Here is a 22,248-nt window from a genome sequence, read left to right as displayed (position 1 = left end):
CTGCCGCCCGCTGCTCCCCTCAGCAGTGTACTTCGGTCCTTCTGCCTGCTCTGCTCCCCGCTCTGGCTCTGGTGGATTCTCTCGCCCTCCCGCGCTTCTGACTGTACCCAGTGCTTGTATAAACAAATAAATAAATAAATAAATCTTAAAAAAAAAAAAAAAGGAAATTCTCTGCTGTCAATGTCAAGTCGAAGTTTGCAGTCGGATTAATATGAGTGATTTCTGTTTCTATGACAGTGAGTAAAGAAACTCCAAGGCAACAGGGCCTGTCATTGTTTCCACAGATGAAAGTCCATTGTGCTGCTAAAAAGCTTGCCTCTACGGCTTTTTTTTAGAAACAATTTTTTTTTTTTTGTATTCCATGTTTTGCTTGTGTCCTTATTTTCTGTGGCACAGTTTCAAAACATTTTTCTTATTCATAGACATCTCTAGCCCTCTCATATAAGTGTTATATGTATATCATTGCCTAGAAACATGATATAGTAAGAAAAAACGAGTGTTTCAGCTCTTGTACATAAGCCATACAAGTATCAAGTGACTTAACTTTTCCAGACAGATTTCTTATCTACAATAAAGGGGGAAGTATTATCTTTCACTGATACTATTTTATACATTTTGTTTTAAGCTTTCCTATGCTTATATGAAGATTTGTATCTTACAGTTGGACTCTTGTAGATAGATACTCCCTCATAACTTTCTTAACTCAGTGGTAAATCGTGTACATCTCAATATGTCTGTAAATGTAACTCTCACAAAGCAGCACTGTCTAGTAATTTGCAGGTATGGATTCTGAAGTCAGAGAAACCTGAGTTTTAATCCAGTTCTGCCACTTGCTATAATATTATGTCTTAATTTATTCACCTATAAAATAAAGATATTGATAGCCTGTACCTTATACAATTATATTTCTTAAGATGATGAATGTAAAGTTCTTAGAAATATTTGACAAGTAGAAAACATAAATTTTAGCAATTTATAATATCATTTTTGAGAGCTTTATATCTATATTTTGTGCATATACCACAATTTATTTACATCTCCTGTATTAATGAACATTTAAGTATTAGGCAGTTAGGGTGTTTACAGTTATTATGAAACAACTCTTGCAATGTGTATCTTCTCTAAGTAGATCTTTGTGTACTGCCTTATTTCCGTAGGACAGATTACTAGATACAAAATTGGTTTGTCAAAAGGAATGTATATTTCTAAATATTTAACTATATTTCTAAATAGTCCTCCAGAAAGGTTATGAGAATATCATTTTTATTGTTATTGTTGGATATTTATCTTGTCATCTTTCAAAGTAATACATTTTCAATTCTTTACTATAACTACATATTTACAGGACAGTTGAAGTCATCCGTCATACATAATACAGAAGTATTTTTTAAAAAATATTTATTTATTTATGCATACAAGAACGGGATACAGGCCAGAGGTGGTGGAGGGGTGAGAGGATTCACCAGAGACAGAGCAGGGAACAGAACAGGCAGATTGTCTGAAATACACTGCTGAGGGGAGCAGCGGGTGAGTCAGGAGAGGTCTGCTGTGCCATGTGGGTATCTGCCTGGCCGTATATCGAATTCGTGCTGCAGTGGCTGTGGATAACTTCATAGGTCACCTCTTAACCCCTTGTGCCACCAGGGAGGCCCCAGAAGTATTTTTAAAATGGACCACTCAGTTACTCTTGAGCCACCTTACTGGAATATAAAAGGTTCCTCTTCCAGGAATGTTTTGTTATAAATCTCACTAAAACAACTGCCAAATTTTTAACATTTGGTAGATTCCAAGTTTGAATAATGTGTTAATGGACTTTCTTTGAAGTGGTTTTTCAACATTCTATGCTGTTCTTAGTAGAGAATACTACTGGAAGTTTGGTGACTGAACTGGTATGTGGGTTTGACTTCTCAGGAGCATAGGAGAGAGAAGGCTGATGTGAAATTCTGTTTACACTGTGTTGCTTAGCCAGGCTCCTCATGATAGGGTTTCCCAATCTGGGAGCCACTATCAGGCCCCGACACATGGTAGTCCAGTGTTACCACGCTGTCACTCTGGCTGAAAACAAGACCGGCCCTCTTTAAAACACAAAACTGTCCTTGTTTACAACAGTTTAACTGCTTTTTTTTCCAGCAGGAAAGGAACTTTTTTCAACGTTTGACTGTGACAGTTTTGTTCTGTTCAGACTTTATAGCAAATGCATGCATGGTGTCATTAAAATTTACAAACATTGTAGGAAAATATGAAGAAAACATAAAAATCACTTACATCTCACAGCCCTGTGATAGACAACATCCTATTGACCACATTTACATGTAGCATGTCTCTTTTTAATGTGCCTTAAATGAGCCCATCCTTGTAAAATTGTGGTAAAACACAAAATTCACCTCTTTAACTTTTTAAGTGTAAAGTTAAGTGGCTATAAGTACATTGTTGTGTCACCATCACAACCATACATCTCCTCAGCTTTTTCATCTTCCAAATTAAATTCTGTATCTATGCAACAGAGGGAGAGCACCCCCCCCCCCACACACACACACACACACACAAACACCTCCTGCTTTTCCCTTCCCAGCCCCTGGCTACCACAACCAAATCTTTTTTACTTTGTATTGAAAAAAAAAAAAAAAATCCACACAATAAAGTGCTATACCACAAGTAGGCTGACAACCAAAAAAACACAATGAGGAAGGGAGTATTTTTCAGGTTTAGTATCAGGTTCCATTTTTATTTGCAGATCAAATTGCCAGTGCTCTAATAGTAAAAAATTACCTTTTCTTAGCTGTCACATTGTTTCCGTTGATTCTATTCTGTAGAATGGTGACTGGCTCAGAGCTAGCTAAGCCTGTGGCTTAGCATAATGAAGCACTGTGCAGTAATGCGTCATGAAACTGTTTTTGCATAGAGCTTGGCCAAGGCTTTTGGAACCGCCCTCAGTTGTACCTTGTGCTATATTAGTACTTCTCAAACAGGAAGAATTTTCTTTCGCTGGTGCAGCTCAGCTGGTATAGCTTGAGTAGCTCGTCCGGTTACCTTCAGAGTAAGTGTATACAGTTCTTGTAAGCAATAAGTTCTTGTTTAAATTTAATTGATTCTTACTTAGCTCAGTATCTTGTTGAAATTGTCAGCACTTTAAAAATAAAGGTAGAATGAGCCAGTACAATGCAAAATTTATTTTTAGTTTGCAAAGGTATGAATATGTAAAACTTTGCAGTCTTGGGTATCAGAAATTACATTTTATAGGCTATAATTGTAAGAGATTGTTTGACATGTTGATGTTAAGAAAAGCAAAGTTCTTTCTGAAATCTCTTGGATGGGGTGGTGAAATCCACTATATTATACAATTTTGTGTTCATCAGTTGCTATGACTCACTTTTGCTGATGGCTACCTGCTTCATATCCCTAGGATTAGAAACTGTCTTTTATGGTTAATAATAGAGATGGTAACTTTTTATTTTATGCCTGTGAGCTTTATGCAGAATAATACAGAATGAAGTTGTTCTGGGTGTTTCATGAATCAGTAAAAGCTGTTTTACTGCCTCTAAGGCTTATAGCAAATTCTACATTGAAAATTAAGATTTAAATATGTGTGTGTTCATTACCATTATGGCTAAGTTAGATTTAAATGATTGCATTTACCTTATTTTTAGGGTTTGTTTTTTAATCAGAGAATTAATGCAGAAGACCATTTACTATGAGTTTACTATTTTTCTTTTGGCACTATGATTTTTATTGGCAGTAAGTATCCAAGCCCTGCATCTCTGCATATTGCTTACCTACCTATCCAGTTCCAGAACACTTACTACCTATCCTGTTGTTCTAGGACACCGTTCAAGGGCAGAAGAACTCAGAGTACCTTAAGGGTGACCAGTATAAATTACTTAATTTCTATATGCCTTGGTTTACTCATATTGAAAAACTCTGTTAGGTATTAGAACAGAGAGGTTAAGGAAGATAGATGAATAAATTCTAAGCTATGAATTTGTATAATTTTGTAAACCTCCATAACATTTGACTGAAAAGACAAGTTTTACTACTTAAGAATGTTGGTATAAAATGCCAATGTTTAAATAACTACTCTTTGAAATGTATTGTCTCTCTTCAACCTTCTGGTAATCCCCTCCTACCTTTTGCTGTTCAGTTTCATTTCATGTGTGTATCGAGGAAGTTTCACTTTCCAGTTTGTGTATTTTTTTTTTCCACTGCTGCAATGAAAATCTAATTAGGGAGAATTATTTATATGTCCCAAGAAACTGATTTATAGTGCTACAGAAATAACAGATTTGCACTTTGACTTTACATGTGTTCATCACCCTAAAAAAGTGTCATTTAAAAAAAAAACAAAACCAAGCTTAGGACAATTACTTGGTTGCTGGAAAAGTGCAGTAAAAATGAATCTTGCACCATGCGTATTTAGTAATGTTGTTGAATACCCTGTCCATATTACAGTAATTACATGCCTTTTCTTATGTAAGTGGTATACAGTTTACCACTGGAAATTTCTACTTTATCACTATTAGCTTAAACGTCCCTGCAAGTATCAAAATTAAAGCAGAATCACAACCTTTAAGTTCATTATATTAATGAATTTAATTATTTTCACTTTCCATAAAACAGAGCTAAGAGGGCCCTTAAAAGTATTCAGTTTGTATCCAGTTGCTTTAAAACTTGAATAAAGGCAAGGAAATTTTTTTCATACAGACATACAAATTATAGGCATTGATTTGAAAACCATGTTTTCAACATAAAGTTAATTACCTGAGGATGAAATACCACCATAGCAAAAAAACTCAGTTACCAGGCTTATGCTAGTCAAGTGAAGTTCTTACCTCAGGCTTCAGTCTTTAGTCTTGTCTTACATGCTCCTTGTATTGATACTCTTACAGTGGAGAACCTAACCTCATACTGAAAGCACAGAAAGTAATTATTTCCCATTTCCACAATTTCCAACCTGAGTTTAAGATTTGAAAGACCTAAAACTTCAAAACTTCCTTTGAATAGAATTCATAGTTGAAGGGCTGCATTTTCTATTTTTGAACATGTCTTCTACACTTGATGTGTTTTTTCCAGCAACTATTCTCTTGAAGCATCTGCAACAGATGACTGTTGGCAAGTAAGTCAGAACTTTATATACTAAGTGTAGGTTTACAGGGCTATTTGTTTAAAAATACCCTGCCCTAATTTCACTATTCCTTAGAACAGTGCCAGAATGCTGACATTTATGCCTTAGTATTTATGCTTTTATAATGATAGCAACCCTCAGAGTGTTTTTTTAAATTAGAACTGCAGTAGCAATTTGTGTGAGATTATTTTTGAATAAGGGTAAATTCTGGTTAGATTACCATTGACAACTGGAAAGAGAATGAAAGTTCTTCAGGTGAAATTTGCATAGTATCCATGAACTATTCCGTTTACTGACCAAACATAACATCCTAAAGTTGACTCTTATTAAATTTCTGATCACTCTTTGTTTTCACTTGTGTTTTGTTTAAATAATATTTGAAGAAACCCTGAAAAAGGTGTTTACTCTTTGACCTACTATATTGGCTTTAATTTTTTTTTGAGCTAGACATGAAAGTTTCAAAAAGAACCATACTTGGAAGGGGAGGGGGGAGAGCAATTGGGCCTTCTGGCTATAGTATGTGAGAAATCTTTAGATTCTCAGATATCAAAATGTATTCATCACTGCCTGAATTCTGTTTTCCTGTGAGCTTTTCAAATGTTTCGCAAAGTGTGTGGCATTTTTGTAAACTCTACTGTACTTTTCTACATTATCCTTTCTGTTTTTAAAAAAAAGCTAATAAAATGGTTTATTTAAATAGTGCCTTCAGAAAGTTGGACCCCTTTTCAGATCTTAAACATAAAGGAAAGCTATACATATTTAATATTACATGCTTTGGTTTCTGTAAATGAAGATTTGCAGGCAGCTTTCCTGACATCTTCTTTAAGTTTGATGATTGACAGAAAAAAAATAGGACAAGGAAAGTTTACTAAACTTTGACTATAATCATCTAAAGACTCAACCCGGGCCTCCCCAGTGGCGCAGCGGTTGAGCGCTGGGTTGCGAAGCTGCCCGCAGCCTCTGCAGCGCCGGTTCAATCCCCGGCTGCTCCCCGGCCACCGGAGGAGGGTCCCACATGGCGCGCAGACCTCTCCTGCCACCCGCTGCTCCCCTCAGCAGTGTGCTTCGGTCCTTCTGCCTGCTCTGCTCCCCGCTCTGGCTCTGGTGAATCCTCTCACCCTCCCGCGCTTCTGACTGTACCCAGTGCATGTATAAACAAAACAAACAAACAAACAAATAAATAAAACATGCCTCTATAAAAAAAAAAAAATAAAGACTCAACCCCCAAACTACTATTCTAATCACATTGTGGGGGTTGTAATCAAATGTTTTATAGAGTGTGAACTGAGATACAGATAACGGTTCATTTATACATGAGATACAGATAACAGTTCATTTATACTTCTACAGATGCATTACTTTTCAGATGTGAAAAGTTGCAGGTATCTTACCATTTGGAAATGCTATTTATTCAAATCTAAGATGCCATCAATCATAAAGACCATGAACTTAGTAACGGCTTCTCTGAGAGAAGAGAGGGGGAATACTTATTTATGAGACATTTTCCAATTTTATGCATTAAGATAGAAAGGGGGGGACCTGACTTTATAATATGAGAACTTTTATGTATCTACTACAGCACATTTTAACTGCAAAGAATACAGATCTAGTTATAAGAGCTTAAGAAAAAGTCAGATTTCCCCTTTTAACTAAGTTGTCCTTTTAAAATAAAGTTTTTATTATATAATTTTATCTACCTAGAATAAAGTAAAAGTAGTCATTGAGGAACAAAATTAAATAAGTGATTTTCTCTTTGATTTATACTACAAAAGATGAAAATGTTTTAAAATTCTAAGAGATTTTAAAAACTGCTTTTTCTAGTTTAACAAATATATATACAAATTTCACCCAAACTCTTAAAATAATCATTCAGTTAACAAACACTATCACATACTTATTTTGTGCCAGATACTATGCTAAATATAAATGCACTCAGATCATAGTCACATAATTTCACAAAATAAAGGATTATAATATGAGAAAATTGAGGAATAAATTTGACTGATTTTTTTTCATTTACTTATGTATTCCTTCATTGATTCAGGAACATTAATGCACAGTTTTCCTTACAAACTTCATTTTTACATGTAAAGAAAATGATTGACAGAAAAATAAAATGTTCTTGCAATAAAGCATTTTCTTGCAAATAACTTCTTCACTTTAACTTTTTATTCAATTCTTATTAACACCCTGTAAGTTTTTACAGGGTAGCTGCAGATTATCCATACAAAATTTTTAATTAAAAACTTTTGTTAGATACAGTAAAATGTATATACAGCTGAGCTCCTTAGAAAAGAAAAAAGATGCCTTTAATAATTTGGTATTTAAATCAAACCAAAAGTTCCACTTTAGTATGTCATTAACATACAGGAGGAGCCTAAAATGCATGTATGTCACATGTACTTTTTTTCTCTCTCTTTTACTGTGACATCACCTGGGAAAATCCAGAAGATTGGATAGCCAAGAAATGCCTAATCAAGATTCTGCTGTACATTTGAAAATGGTGGGTATTTGAATATTTCCAGTTCCACTTACTAATGGTGCATTTTCACCACTTTTACTTCTGTCTTTAATCAGATAATAAATTATGGGGCTGTAACTTTGTATAGATCTTTCTTTACAATATGTGACACACATTAGAACCTCAAATAATTGTTGAATTGAATTTCAATTTAAGATTTTCAACTTATGATTCTTTTTGTTTGAAATATAATGTGCATTATAGTATTTCTTAGCCTATAAGGTAGCTACCCTATTCCTTTTTATGCTAAATTTTCCTTGCTCAGCAACAACACACTTAAATCATACAGCATGAGATTTTTAAAAATTTCTTGTACAACAGTGGAGTTCATTACATTATAGATACTAGGATTAGATAGGAAAAAGATAGACTTTTGAGTCAGAACTGACTGTAGATCTTAACTCAGTCCTTCGTAGCTGTTATGGAATGAGGAGGAAATCTCATCTTTAAGAAATGGGTATAAAACTGACAATCTTATGTTTTTATTCATTTTCCCCCACCTTTGTTGAGGTATAAATAGCAACATTTTAAGATATTTAAAGTGTACAAAGATATAATTTAATAAGTACATATTATGAAAGGATTCCTCTCATCAGGCCACATATCACCTTTATTTGGTGAGAACATTTAAATTCTAATATCTGAACAAATTTCATTTATGTAATAGTGTTATAAACTAAATAGTTATCATGCTAAAATTAAATCCTCAGACCTTAATCATCTTATAGCTAAAATGTTCTTGTTAATATTTAATTTTAAAAGTTTGTAAAGTATCTGATAATGTGTAGTATTTCAATAAATTTTTTTTCTTCAATAGGTTTTAATTTCCTCTTTATATTAGTGAGTGTTTTAACTGTGTAAGTACCATAGTTATTTTTACAGGTGGGAAAAAATTATATCCATTCTCCATATTTACAGTGATATAATCCTAAAAATCAAAATCACTTGCTTCTTCCTCTCTCTTAAAGAGGACAACTGCCTGCCTCATCTCGTTCTTATTTTTCTTCTTGCTCTTTTTGCTGTTTTCCTCGTCTTCTGTTTCTATTTTTCCATCCTCTTTCTAGCTTTCTTTTTCTGTTTTGAGCCTATGGACCATTGCATTACTTAGCACACAAAGAACTTTGTGTCACAATTAATAAATATTTTGCTCAGCTTAATTTTCCTCATCCAGTGTGTGATGGGAGATGAAAGCTGACTCACAGAGCCAATTAAGTTGTCCGTGTAGTCCTGCTGTGAGGATGAGGCATTCGAAGTTGCTGCTCAATATGGTCCAATATTGACAGTTGCATATGGCTCAACCTAATACTTAGATGTGATTTTTTTTCTGTCCATTGCATGATTAGCATTTGATTTGTTGGTAGTGAGCATTTATTTCTGCTATGTAGATTTAAATCAGTAAACATTTTCTTGGCTCCAGTTGACTTTTTTAACCAAAATGGAATACAAGTGATGTAGGAATGTGATTTGTTACATAATTTACTGTGAAGCTAAAAGGTATTATGTACTTTTTTTTTTTTTTACTAATACTGTATTATCTTACACAATTTTTAGTCTGGGTTTGCTTTTCTAAAACTGTTACATTATCTTTTGGATTGAAAGCTTCATGATCTAGCTCCAGTTTTCTCATTCCAGACATCACACACACACACACACACACACACACACACACACACACACACACACACTCTCTCTCCCCTCCATGTACACTTGTACCCTGAGTATAAGCTGTATATCTTCTAAAACTGTGTCTCTTTTACAGAGCTGCTTAACAGTAGTGTCTTACACTCAATGATTATATGGTAAATGAATGAATTTGGCCTAGAGTGGAGACAGGTCAGATTGTAGTAGGGAGAGGGAGATAGCTAGCTCTGAAATTTAATAATGTTTAATCTTCCAAATACATCGTAGAATCACCAAAGTATTTGGAATAAGTGACTTTAAATCTACACCTTTTATGTAGTTACATAGAAACTGTAGTGCCCATTACCAAGTCAGTAATGAAGTCTTTTGCTTATACCATATCTGAACACTGGAAAGTCAAGAAAGAATATTTGCCCTGAGGACTTTGGACAGATTCTTAAGTAATTTAAACTAATTTTCACATGGCCAATTTTTAAGTAAAATACAAGTATTCATTAGGGCAATATTAGGATAATTTAAAGCCTGTAGAGAAATTTATATAGAGCATTTATATAAATTAAAAGTACAAATCATTTATTTTCTTTAAAATATGAATTGTACTATTTATACATTGTAAGCTAAATAATAACTCCTAATTTAGCTTGTGTTTAATGTAGTTTTATAAAGAAGATGCACTTATGTATTTTTTAACCAAAATTTAATACTATTTTTTCATAATAAACAGATTCACTTTTTGAAGTTGTCGTTATATCATTCTGGGAATTAGGATGATCATTAGTCTGGGAATTATTATTGGATTAGTGATTCACAGCCAAGCTTAGACTTGCAACTTAGACTATACAGCGCAGATAATCACTTATATCTTGTCTCAGTGTATTTGCAAGATACTATTGAATAATCTCTCATTGCTATAGAGTGGTGAATAAAGCTACATCAATTTGAAGTCAGCTTCTTTAGAAACCACTTCTTTTTTTATCAATTCTTTTTTTATTTTGGTTTTTTTATTAATTTTTAAATTTTTTACATTGTTCATTTTTACAATTCTTTATTTAGGTAACAAGTTGGTTATGTTCACTGCATTATATGAAACATCACAATATCATACTGGAAAGGTACTATCAGTACAGGCTTGGATCGAGTGGACAGTTTGGACAATAAGCCATTTTTGCATTCTTTATTCCCTATCTTTTAACAGCCCCCAAAACCCAGTAAAGGAACAGCTTTTAACATTATCATGTAAAGTACTTTAACCTACAAGGCTAAAAGCTAAAGAATAAATAAAATATATTGTGGCAATAATTTCTTTTAGACCAAAAATCAGGTGCACAATAAATCAAATGATCAGGAAAGCTGTCTGTATTCAAATGTGTGGTTCTCCAGAAACAGCTTCAGGAAAATGTTAAAGAAAATACCATGAATTCCATTTCACACAGGACCAGATGATGATTCATTTTAACTACACACAAGGGCAATTACATCCTGCTGCTACACAATTTAAACATATAGGAAAATGTATACAATGCATCCACAACGTGTAAACCATGTACAAATGGATACATTCATTGCTTCTCCTACCCAAATAGCTTCTTTTAGATAAATATTTTACTCTTCATGTTCAGCATTAATTGGATACAGAAATCACTGCTTTTTTAACTATGCAAGTAGACTAAGGATTAGGATTTTATTTTTTCTCTGCAAATGCAATATATTAAAGGTCAGATGGAATAAAAAATAAAACTTATGTTTTTCTTAGACATATATAGTCTGAATGTTGTGTAGTGTTGAATCAGATGTGGCTCCAGTCAACTGAAATACCTTGATTTTTGTCAGTAAAGCTTTACTCCATCCCCCAAATTTTACATTATGGATTTTATAAAATAAATTTGTTTTCTTTTGTTTTCAAATGATGGGCATTTTAGCCCCTTATTTATTTGCTATAAAGTTGTATTGTAATCAAATTGAAAAGTCTTGAGACAATTCAGACTAACTTGCCCTTCAAATTACATGTGTTATTTTATGTGCCACCAAACAAGTATGTTTTTGTCCAAGGGAATATGAAAAAGGGATTTGAGGAAGTAATAAAGTACATGATGTCAGATTAAATGCATACTCCTGCAATGTGCTTCTTAATGTTCTGATAGTCTTTGACACATTTCATACAGTATTTTAAATTTTTTAAGCTGCATTCTAAAATATTTGAGCAGAATGCCCAGTATCTCCATTTGCTGAGATGTATTTATCAAATACTTTAGTGACATTGTACGTGTGTTGCAAAGGGTGTGTATTGTATTAGTGTAGCTTAGGTGTGTAACCCAAGGCAAATTATTACTTTTTTAAATATTCCTTACAGCTATGTCTTCCATCCCTATTGTATTCTCTGGAGACAATAGCTGCTCTTTCCTTTGTTTCCATCTCTGTGCTGCTTGGGTATTCACTCCTTTATCTAAAATAAATGGACTATGTGTTGTGCAGAAGCAGCAGTACCAAGTCTACAGATTCTCTTATCAGGCCCCAGTGATACAGAATAAATCAACCTTACAGTTGGTAGCCTAGCAGAAACCAGACTACTTGGAAGTAATCTTCATGTTATTCTCTTATCTATTATCTGAAACTTGAGAGCATAATTTGCTTAAGTCATGAAATTTTCCTCTGTATGGACACAATGAAATAAAATGTTTAATTCCTTGGTGGAAATACTGCCAGTGACATATATCCTCTGTTGCTTTCAATAATGGGTTATTAAACCAGCCTATGCTGATTACTGTGCATCTGTCATTTAAGAAAATGATAAGAGCAGAATTTAAATGTTCTAGTTGAGTGTTTGTAAAGAAACTGTGGAAGTTATATTCCAAAGCAGCTATCGTTCCTCAAGCTCAGCGGGAAAACAGTTTAAGTATTGCTCATCATCATGTCCTTAAGCATCTAGCCAGTGTCTTGCTAAGTATTTGTAAATATTTCTTAAACAAATTAATGGATTAATAAGTGGGAAAAAAGAAATGCAAGAACAGCTACCTATTTGTTTTTCTCATGTATTGAAAAATCACTATAAAATAAATAGTTAGATAGCCTTTAACTTGTTGAAACCTTCCAAAGTCCAGTTAAAAGAATCACTGCTATAGGTTGTCCTATGCTACGTTTAACTATAGCTTTTTAGAAATCAGTGGTATGTTGGTCCAGGTTTTTCGTTTATGGAGAAATTTTTAATTTCACATTTCTCTTTTCTGTATGCTTATGTATCCATCTTCTAGTCTTTGGACACCATTTTAGCTTTTTTGTAATTTTCTAATTTTATACGTTATGTAGAAACAACATGGGACTTGACAGACTTACATGGTCAGATTCTGTCATAGCAAAGACAGAATTTTTCACAGTTGTGCCCTTTGTACACATGAAATGTGTTAATTTTGGTGACAACATACATAAAATAATTGTGTATAAAATAAATAAAGATTATTTGGTACAAACCATTGTAGAACCTTGATTTGAGGTTCTATTACTGTTTTTTTATACTGTTGAGTAGACTATTAAATGACCCTTAATTTCCTCCTCATGACCTCTTTGGATATGTGCTATAGGAATGCTGTGCCTGTGCTGGTTTACACTGATCGATTTCATTCTATCTGTGATAAGGTCGAAAAAGAATAGTTAACATTAAATTGGTGAGCAGCACTACCATCTTCATACACCAGCCTAATTGCAGCCTAAGCCCCAGGTGGTCTAATACTTTTCAGTAGTTGACTTAACTTGAAACAAATCCATGTTAAATTTATGCCAAGAACTAAGAAGTTATTTGGGATATAGCACAATAAAGGAGCAAAGATCTTAAGTGTATTAGATGTTTTGATTATCTGTACAAAGGTAAATGTGGGGAACAATTATATAATATTTGCTTACTTTTTGAAGAAGTGTTTTTAAATGTAAGATTGTTATAAACTAGATCTAAAACAGAAATGTTCCCAGAAGAATTTTTTGACTAAATTCATTAGTGTTGATTTAACCCTAGGATTTTATGTTAATGAATTCTGTTAAAAATAGTACTCAGAAGTACTATTAATTTCAGAAAGTTAGATGCAAAAGTATACAATGAGAATGAAAAATTTTATGTGTACACATATGCACATTTATAATCATAAAAACGGAAAATAAAATCAAAATGTTGGTGTGTTTTCTGATAATAGAATTCGAGGAAATTGTTGTTTTCTGTTTTATGGTTTTTTCCTATTATTTCTGTGGTAAGCCTGTATGACTTTTTTCAGTAGAAAAATTACACCTTCTGATAATGTGTCATAAATACAGTTTTGTCTTAATCTTCTAGATGAAAACTGATATCCTTTAACAAAAATTGTGTGTATAAATGGTAATTTGATTTGGTGATTTGCTTTTTAAAAAATGTCTCAATCTTTTATATATTTAATTAATATAAACTTCTGCTTGGTATTAAAGAAACCTGGGGGAAGAAGAATTTAAAAATATTTATCTTCCTTTTATTTTTAGATGCCAGAATTCCAGAAGAGTTCAGTTCGCATGAAGAACCCTACAAGAGTAGAAGAAATTATCTGTGGTCTCATTAAAGGAGGAGCTGCCAAACTTCAGGTGAGGAACTGTCAAGAAGCCCTTGATATTAAGTCTTTACTTTTAATGTTCAAGTAGTCTCATTCAACTCATGTTTTGCTAAAATCTGAATAAAGAAAATTTAATTAGAAAAGCTTTGTCCAGGGCCTCCCTGTTGGCACAGGCGGCAGAGCACAGCGCTGTGAGGCTGTCCGCAGCCTCTGCAGTGCAGGTTCGATCCGGCCAGCTGGGGAGATATTCACATGGCGCAGCAGACCTCTCCTGTCTCGCCTACTGCTACCCCCAGCAGTGTATTTCAGTTAATCTGCCTGTTCTGCTCCCCACTCTGTCTCTGGTGAATCCTCTCACCCTCCCTCACATCTAGCCTGTACCCCGGTTCTGGTATACATGAATAAATAAGTCTTAAAAAAAAAAAAAAAGAACGAAAAGCTTTGTCCATCCTTTTAGGATATAAAATCTAAAAGATATACCTAGAGTTGGTCTAAGATACACAGAATAACCTGTTGAAACAAACAATAATTAATAGCCCCGAAATAAAATTAACTTTAATATCAAGTTCTGAACTGACTAATCTTATATATGTGTTAAACCATTTTAAGAATATTACCAAGATTGTAAAATGTAAATAAGTATCTTCTTAAATAATGTTCTTAAAAATGTATGCAGTTTCAAGTTTTCTTCAATCTTTTAACTAAACAAATCTTAGGCACAGCAGACCTAAAATCCACCTGTTCCACTCCCCACTCTGTCTCTGGTGAATCCTTTCACCCGCCCCCCCAATACCTCTGGCCTACACCCCTGTTCTTCTACGTACACTCCCATTCACACACATACACATACACATACCCCAATTTAAATTAAAATAAATAAATAAATAGAAATATACCTTAGTAGTTCAAATTAAGATGTAGCTTTATTAGGGCTAATGAATTTCAGACATCTCTGAAAAAATATTTAACCCAGTCAAAGTTTCAAGAACTGGCAGACTATTACCATGTCTCATTCATTAACTGGTATAGTTTACATAGGCAAGTTAAACTCAGAATGTAACAGTGGCAATAACTAAGAGCTTCCTATAGTTTTTATTGCTCTCCCTGGTTTTTATACATTGCCAAGTGGTACTTATGCAATGCTTTATACAGCATTTAATGTTTTATACAGCATTTATTTCCCACTGCAAGCTCTTATACTGAGTTGCAGATTTGATGATAGTGCTAGTTAAATTAAGGCAATTCTCATAACTTTATATATGAACCTCATTAGATCATGCAATATGGAGAGAATAACCTACAGTGGTAATGGGGACCCATGTTTTAAGAAGCCACACAGTAGGCACCCAACCTTGATAGCTATGTTTTTATAATGCTTTTTTCCCTTTTCTGACAGATAATAACAGACTTTGATATGACACTGAGTAGATTTTCCTATAATGGAAACAGATGCCCAACATGTCATAGTAAGTATGGCATTCATAACTGAACTATATTTTATCTAAATAAATTCTACCTAAGGTTAGCTGGTTTGGTTTGGTTTTTTTTTTCCCTTCTTCTTTTATTATATTTTGAAAACTTGTTTTTCCTCATATTATATAAATGGTTATTTTCATGTATGATTTTGGTTGCAAGAAAAATGAATACTTCTGAAATTTCTTTATTCCAATGTGGTCTGTTCATTATTCAAGGAAAATTATTATGGAAAATTATTTTAAACTTGGAATTGACCTAAAAAACAGCATTTATCAAGTGATCTTTTTCTGGGAATGTTACTAAGCATTTATATTGTTTATATATAAATATTTATTTATAAATTAAATTAAAAAGTGAATCATAAGTATATCTGAAGTTAAAATGTTGCTAAGATAATATGCCATTTTATGTTTTCCAAACATGGAAGTGAGTTTCTAAAATATTACTCTCTGACCCAATAAGCAGAGATACAAGCTGTCTCATTTACTATTGGTACATATGTAATTTAATAAAATATTTTGATAGTTTATGTTTATGTATTATATATTTAGTGTGTATATATATATATATATATATATATAATATATATAAAAAGATATAGTTCATTTAAAACTCATGCCTTTGGTCCACTAATTCCTCTTTGGAGAATTTCTAACCAAATAATTCCTAATGGGGGGAGCTTTACTTACAAAAATAGTGGTAACTAAGTTTAACATGGTATTAGGCTGTTGGAAAAGTCACGATACATTGTCACTTGTAAAACAGGAAAAATAAGTCATGACTTTTCAGACAACTCAATATTATTTATAATGGCAAAAGCTTGGAGACAACCTACAAAGTTTAACACTGTGGAAATGTTATAAATAATGTCATGTCTACATGCCAGAGATATCAACCATTATGAATGATATTTAAGGAAAGCTTTTTAATTACATGGGAAAATACACAGTACAATGTGAAGTAAAAAAAGCAAGCAGAGTTCAAAAGTAAAAGTCTAGTATGGTCTTTTATCTGATTGAGATGTATAACACAGCTGAAAGGAAATAAGACTGAAATATTTTAGTAATTTATGATTGATGAAATAATACTGTTTTCTTTACAATAATCTGTGTTTATCAGAATTTCACATTATAAACTTTTCATTAAGAAAAGAGTCAATTTCAAAGATGTGGTCCTTGCTTCTATTTAATTAAGAAGGAAAATCAAAAAGGGACTGATCAGTGTACAGTTCTCAGTGTATGAAGACTATGAATTATCTACCTGAGCAGTGTAACCAGGCACTGAATCTTGGATTTTAAACCTTTAGGTTCTCTACCACATGCACATTACACATTACAGCACTAAGATCAAAAAGTGGCATTTTTAAACTTAAGACAAAAGTAAAAAGTTCTTTATAGTAGTGGCAGCATCAGTCATTTTTCTTTTAATGTCTGCTTTACTTTCTCTTTTTAGATGTCATTGACAACTGTAGGCTGATTTCAGATGAATGTCGACAAAAGGTAAACAAAAGCAGTAACAGAGAGCTAGTCAAAGACTTCATTACCCTTTTTGCCTAAGAATTTAATTTCTTCAAATTCATTCACACAAACAGGAATGAATGCAAAGTACCTGGGACATAGAAAAACAATAAAAATTAGATTTACTGTATGGATTATCATTCTCAGAATGTTCTAAGGACAAAATTAACAATACCTTTTTAACAACAGCAACAAAACTTTTGTAAATACCTTTTAAATTATGAACAAAATAGTCACGTGTCTTACATGAATTGAAGAATGAAAACAAAAGTAATTTGCTTTTGTGTAAGATTTGTTTCCATGTATTGATCAGGAAATTGACTCAGTTCTCTCCTTTCCTTGAGTAGGTATCTCTCTTAACAAATTAAGATTCTAAATGTGAATCAAATTCAATTCTTTCCTATAAGAATACAAGTCGGTTTGTAGTGATAATTTGATTATTATTCAGTTTCATCAAATCGCTGACCCCGAAAGCACTTAGAAAGCTATAAAGGCAGCCTTTTAGGTGTATTTAGTCACATGTAAACTAAGATCAACAAAGAGCTCTTCAGTCAATGTACTAGCTAGACAGTAATGATCTAATTTTACATTATAAAGCAATTTTTGGAAATCACTTGTTTAAGCTGTTTTGCTTTCCATAAAACCAAGCAACTTAATAACAACTCTGTAATTCTCCTCCCTGATTAAGCTACTCATTTCTTTCTAGTTACTGCAACTAAAGGAAAAATATTATGCAATTGAAATTGATCCTAATCTTACTGTAGAAGAGAAGTATCCTTATATGGTTGAATGGTAAGTGCACATTAGGCAATAAGAGAGTAGAAATATAATAAAATAACATTACAGTTACTGTATATGTTTCATTTTCCCCTGTACTATATATAGAATCATAAATTACCTAATGAGTTCTATGATGATTAAATATAACAAAATGAATTTTAATTTTCTGATCACTCTAAATTTAAAATTCCGCATGTAAGCCTTAAATTAAAAAACTTTTTTAAAATATATGAACAAGATGTGACTGAATGTGTGAAAGAAATGAATCAGGAATCTGAACTCAGTTGGAACCAGCAGGTGACAATGTTATTGAGAATTGGTGTTGGTTGCATTAATCAAATGCAGCATTCCAAGCAGACCATGCTGAAAGCATTGTGTTGAGTCCTGGGAAAATGCTGTTGAGAGAAATGTTGACAAACTTAGATTGTCAAAGGAGTTCACTAAGATAATCACAGGAATTAATGCCAGTCCATTTGAGGAACATTTCAAGGAATAGAAAATGCTTTGATTCAGAAGCAACTTTCAGAATCTTAAAAGACTGGGAATGATGTTATTTATTTTCATTATCCTACTGGCTAACAGAGTACCTGGCACACTTAATCACTTTTTATGGTATAAAGTGTTGGAAAAAAGTTAGACTTACTCTCCATGCCTATGGAAGTAAAAGTGGAGCTAGAGTTGGGAGACTTAACAAGACTGGTTTCATCATGATAAAAGAAAGGACTGCCTTGTAATTAGAATTTTGGTGGAATAAGTTTCCCTGGGCATATGAGCTCACTAACATGATGGGAGCCGGCCCAGGCAGAGAGAAGGGTTGCTTAGGAATATTGTAGGGGCATATTTACATAAAAGGTAGTGAGGTTTTAGAGACCTCTTAAACTGAGATGCTGTGACTATAGGTGTTGTATGTAATTATAAAGCCCCTGTATGTAAATTTTTCATCACAAGGATTTTCTCTCATACTCACTGACAATATCATTAGTATTCAGGCATTTCATGAACATTAAAACTACAAGTGGGTGAAAAAAATACCTTTGCTCTGATTCTTATTGCAAAGGAATGATTACACCTCCTTAGGTTAGACTCAGTTCTTATCTGTAGACTGAGGAGAGGTTTACACATTATACCCTTTCGTTATCTTATTTACACAGTTAAATAAGGAAATGCTTAAGAACAGGTATGTCATTTGAGACATATTTCCTGTGTATTCATTGGTGGTGAATTTAAAATTTAAATCTAAATTAAAATCTAAAATATGAATGAAATGCTGTATTTTCTCACATTGAAGAATGCTTTGTAACGATAATAGTTTTAATTTGCCTTAACTGATAATCATTCTTTTTTTCTTTGGTTATAAACTCCAGGTATTCTAAATCACATAGCTTGCTTGTTGAACAGGCTATACCAAAAGCTAGACTTAGAGAAATTGTGGCAGAATCTGACATTATGCTCAAGTAAGTTTCCTGGGTGTCTTCTGTTGTAAATTGTCTACAGACTTGAACTGTTGTTACATATGTATTCAAGTGTGTATTTTTATTAAAATAATCTATAAGAATATTCATATAAAAACATATCCAAAATAGGCCATCTATCACAAAATAGTGGTGAAATAAGGACATGTTAGAATGAGAATGACATGTTAGACATGAAATATGAAAGGAATATTTATTGATCAAATTGAAAAGGAGTTAGCTAAGTACTCCATTTCTAAATTTACATGAATCTGCAGTCTGAATTCTCAGTTTCTTGAAAACAAGGTAAATTAGTAGGTAATATTTGTAATATGTGAACTCTAAGATATAACACATTTTAAAGCTTATTTTCAAATGCTGTTTACCACCTCTTAAAATTTTCAACCCATTAGACAAGGATGATGATGCTATTTTTTCCTTTTTTTTTTTTTTCGTTTGTTTTTGTTTTTTTGGTGATGCTTCTAAGGGGAAAGCATTAAATTGTCAGAGTGTGAGGACAACTAGTAAGTATTTCCTTCCTTTGTAGACAGTTGAATCTATAGCCAAGGAAGAGTAAAAAAGAAAGGATTTTAAGATCAAAACATGAACTACAGCTGCCAGATCTTAGGCAGGAGAAATGCCAACTATGAAGCGAAAACAGCTAGTTGCTGCCACTCAGCTTTTTTAACAAAAGGGAGTAAGTGAACAGGATGGACCAGCAGGTCTTTCAGCTCACCCTAATTGGGCTTTTCAAGGTGTGGTTTCATTATTTGATATTAAATAGTGTAAACTCTGAATCATAGGCCTATATCAGTATTCGTGTAGCCTAAAAAGCAGCTAATGTGTCATTAATATTTATTAAAAGGAGGGTAAAGTTAACTTGTTTGAAAAACTTGTGCTAGTTATGTCGCAGACATCAGTCATAGTCCTAGCGGGCAGTATTTGAAATGAGAATATGAGTGAGCCATAGACTTAGGAAGAGATATTTGGTTTTTTAAACTTCTAGGTGAAAAGGAGATACATTTTGTTCATTAACAGTTTACACCTCCATCTTTCAGGGAAGGATACGAGAATTTCTTCGATAAACTCCACAAGTACAATATCCCTATGTTCATATTTTCGGCTGGAATTGGTGATGTACTCGAGGAGGTTATCAGGCAAGCTGGTGTTTATCATCCAAATGTCAAAGTAGTGTCCAACTTCATGGATTTTGATGACAGTGTAAGAATATCAAATCATTTTTCAAAGTTATTTTTAAAATGTGAAAATATTTTAATCACCTGAATGTATGCTATGTATTATTTAATATGTATTCATTTAATAGGCCAACTTGATAAGTGTACTGAGAGAGTTATCTCCCCCACTGTTGTATTCATAGCCATATGTTAACAATAACATACCCTCCTTACACTTTTGTTCTCCAAACTGTAGGCTAACATTGCAATTATTAAAACTTCTTTTAAAGTAACTTAATGTAGCAACTCTGAAAACTTAACATCCATAGATGGAAAGAAGTGAATCAGAACTGACATTATTTAAAGAATTCTCTAATCAAGACAATATTTATGCTAGACATAAAATTGGACCATTTCACTAGGAACCAAATGAAAGTAATTGACTTTTCAACTCATTGTGATTAACAGTTAGTTTCTAGGAAGTCATTTACTTCTCAAAGCCTTTCTTCTCATGAATGTGAGAAAACAACAAACAGAATTTATAAAATGCAAAACCTGTTATCTCAAAAGGACTTGTATTTTTAATAGGGGGTGCTCAAAGGATTTAAAGGAGAACTAATTCATGTATTTAACAAACATGATGGTGCCTTGAAGAACACAGACTATTTCAATCAACTAAAAGACAACAGCAACATAATTCTACTTGGAGACTCCCAAGGAGACTTAAGAATGGCAGATGGGGTGACCAATGTTGAACACATTCTGAAAATTGGGTATCTAAATGATAGAGTAAGTATCCAGAAGTGTCATTTAATTTTAAGGAAAAATTAGGGTGAGATGTTACAGGCAATTATTACAAAAGGAACCTGACAAAGTAGTTCCTTTAGAGACATTTTGATTGCTCTTTATTCTGGGGATGATTAAAGGAGTTCATGCATGCTACCTATTGGGGGAAGAGAGGGTGAAATTCTAAATGAGGTCTCTCTGGCCTCTTCCCCTCTAGGTGCCATGAGAATCAAAATGTCTCCAGACATTGCCAAATGTTCCTTGGGCACAGTCTTCCCCAGTTGAGAATCACTGTACTAGAAAGAAGTCATTTGGGGAGAAAAGCCACTATGTGGGAAAATTTCTGTGTCAGTGAGTCTTAAAAGTTTGGAAGTATTTCTTCATTTCAAAGAAATTTTATGAAAGTGAATTAATTTACATTTTGCCCAGTAGATCTAATATCACAGTGAAATTTCTGTGAAACTTAGTTCTTCCTGCATATTAATTCAATTTTTGTTTCTATGTTGTGGTTGATTAGGTGGATGAGCTTTTAGACAAGTACCTGGACTCTTACGATGTTGTTTTGGTAAAGGAGGACTCTTTGGAGGTAGCCAACTCTGTCTTACAGAAGATTCTGTAAAGAAGTATTCTTGGACAAGACCTCTCCTGTGTGTACGTTTTATGCAAGAGCTGCTCATCTGTTCATCTGCTGAAAAACTTTTATTTATAATATATTCTAGCTCTTGAAGTTTTTCCTTTCCATTGCTGAAGTATATTTTCAGACAAGCTGAATCCATCAACTGGAAACTCCGTTTTCTCCACCTCTCTCAACACACTCCTCACCGTATTTTTTTAACAGATTTAAAAAAAAAAAGGTCATTAAACCAAAATTTGAAAAATAACTCCCTACATTTTCAAAGTGAATTTCATAGTTTGTTACTGGGAAGATTTTGAGGAGTCTTTTTACACTGAGAAAGCTTATAGAGGTTTAAGAAGTTTTATGAAATGGTAAAATGACATGGTTTTAAGTACTGTCATTTTTCTAATTTGGGTGCATGATGCTGATGGCATCACAGTCTTTTGAAGTGTGTTATGTTTGGTTATTTTGTTTGGTGTGAAAATCACTATTTAACAGAAAATATTGGCACTTGGTGTTTGAAAATTGGTATCCACGTTCACTAATCATAAAATGTTCTGTGTTGAAGCACTGATAATAAACATGAAATGAAAAACTTTTTTAA

The 22,248-nt window shown here is 33.1% G+C and overlaps 1 protein-coding gene across 3 annotated transcripts in view; it reads left to right on the top strand.

Moving 5' to 3' along the window:
• NT5C3A (5'-nucleotidase, cytosolic IIIA) overlaps positions 1–22,248 on the top strand; it is a 39,294-nt gene extending 17,046 nt beyond the window's left edge. Inside the window, exons 1-10 of one of the 3 annotated variants that reach the window (XM_037510062.2) lie at positions 2,953–3,037; positions 7,568–7,622; positions 13,776–13,874; positions 15,240–15,309; positions 16,772–16,818; positions 17,543–17,628; positions 18,981–19,070; positions 20,126–20,288; positions 20,831–21,031; positions 21,546–22,248. In XM_037510062.2, coding sequence (XP_037365959.1) covers positions 7,587–7,622; positions 13,776–13,874; positions 15,240–15,309; positions 16,772–16,818; positions 17,543–17,628; positions 18,981–19,070; positions 20,126–20,288; positions 20,831–21,031; positions 21,546–21,647 — 894 coding nt within the window. In that variant the 5' untranslated portion in view covers positions 2,953–3,037; positions 7,568–7,586 and the 3' untranslated portion in view covers positions 21,648–22,248. Of the gene's footprint in view, positions 1–2,952; positions 3,038–7,567; positions 7,623–13,775; positions 13,875–15,239; positions 15,310–16,771; positions 16,819–17,542; positions 17,629–18,980; positions 19,071–20,125; positions 20,289–20,830; positions 21,032–21,545 lie in introns of those variants that run through there. The other 2 variants (XM_037510053.2, XM_037510048.2) reach the window with 2 other exon arrangements.

Source organism: Talpa occidentalis, unplaced genomic scaffold, assembly GCF_014898055.3.
Source record: "Talpa occidentalis isolate TD23 unplaced genomic scaffold, MPIMG_talOcc4v2.1, whole genome shotgun sequence".
In the NCBI taxonomy this organism is placed as follows: Eukaryota; Metazoa; Chordata; class Mammalia; order Eulipotyphla; family Talpidae; genus Talpa; species Talpa occidentalis.
The sequence above is the reverse complement of the archived record's forward strand: the minus strand, read 5'-3'. Positions and strand labels throughout refer to the sequence as shown.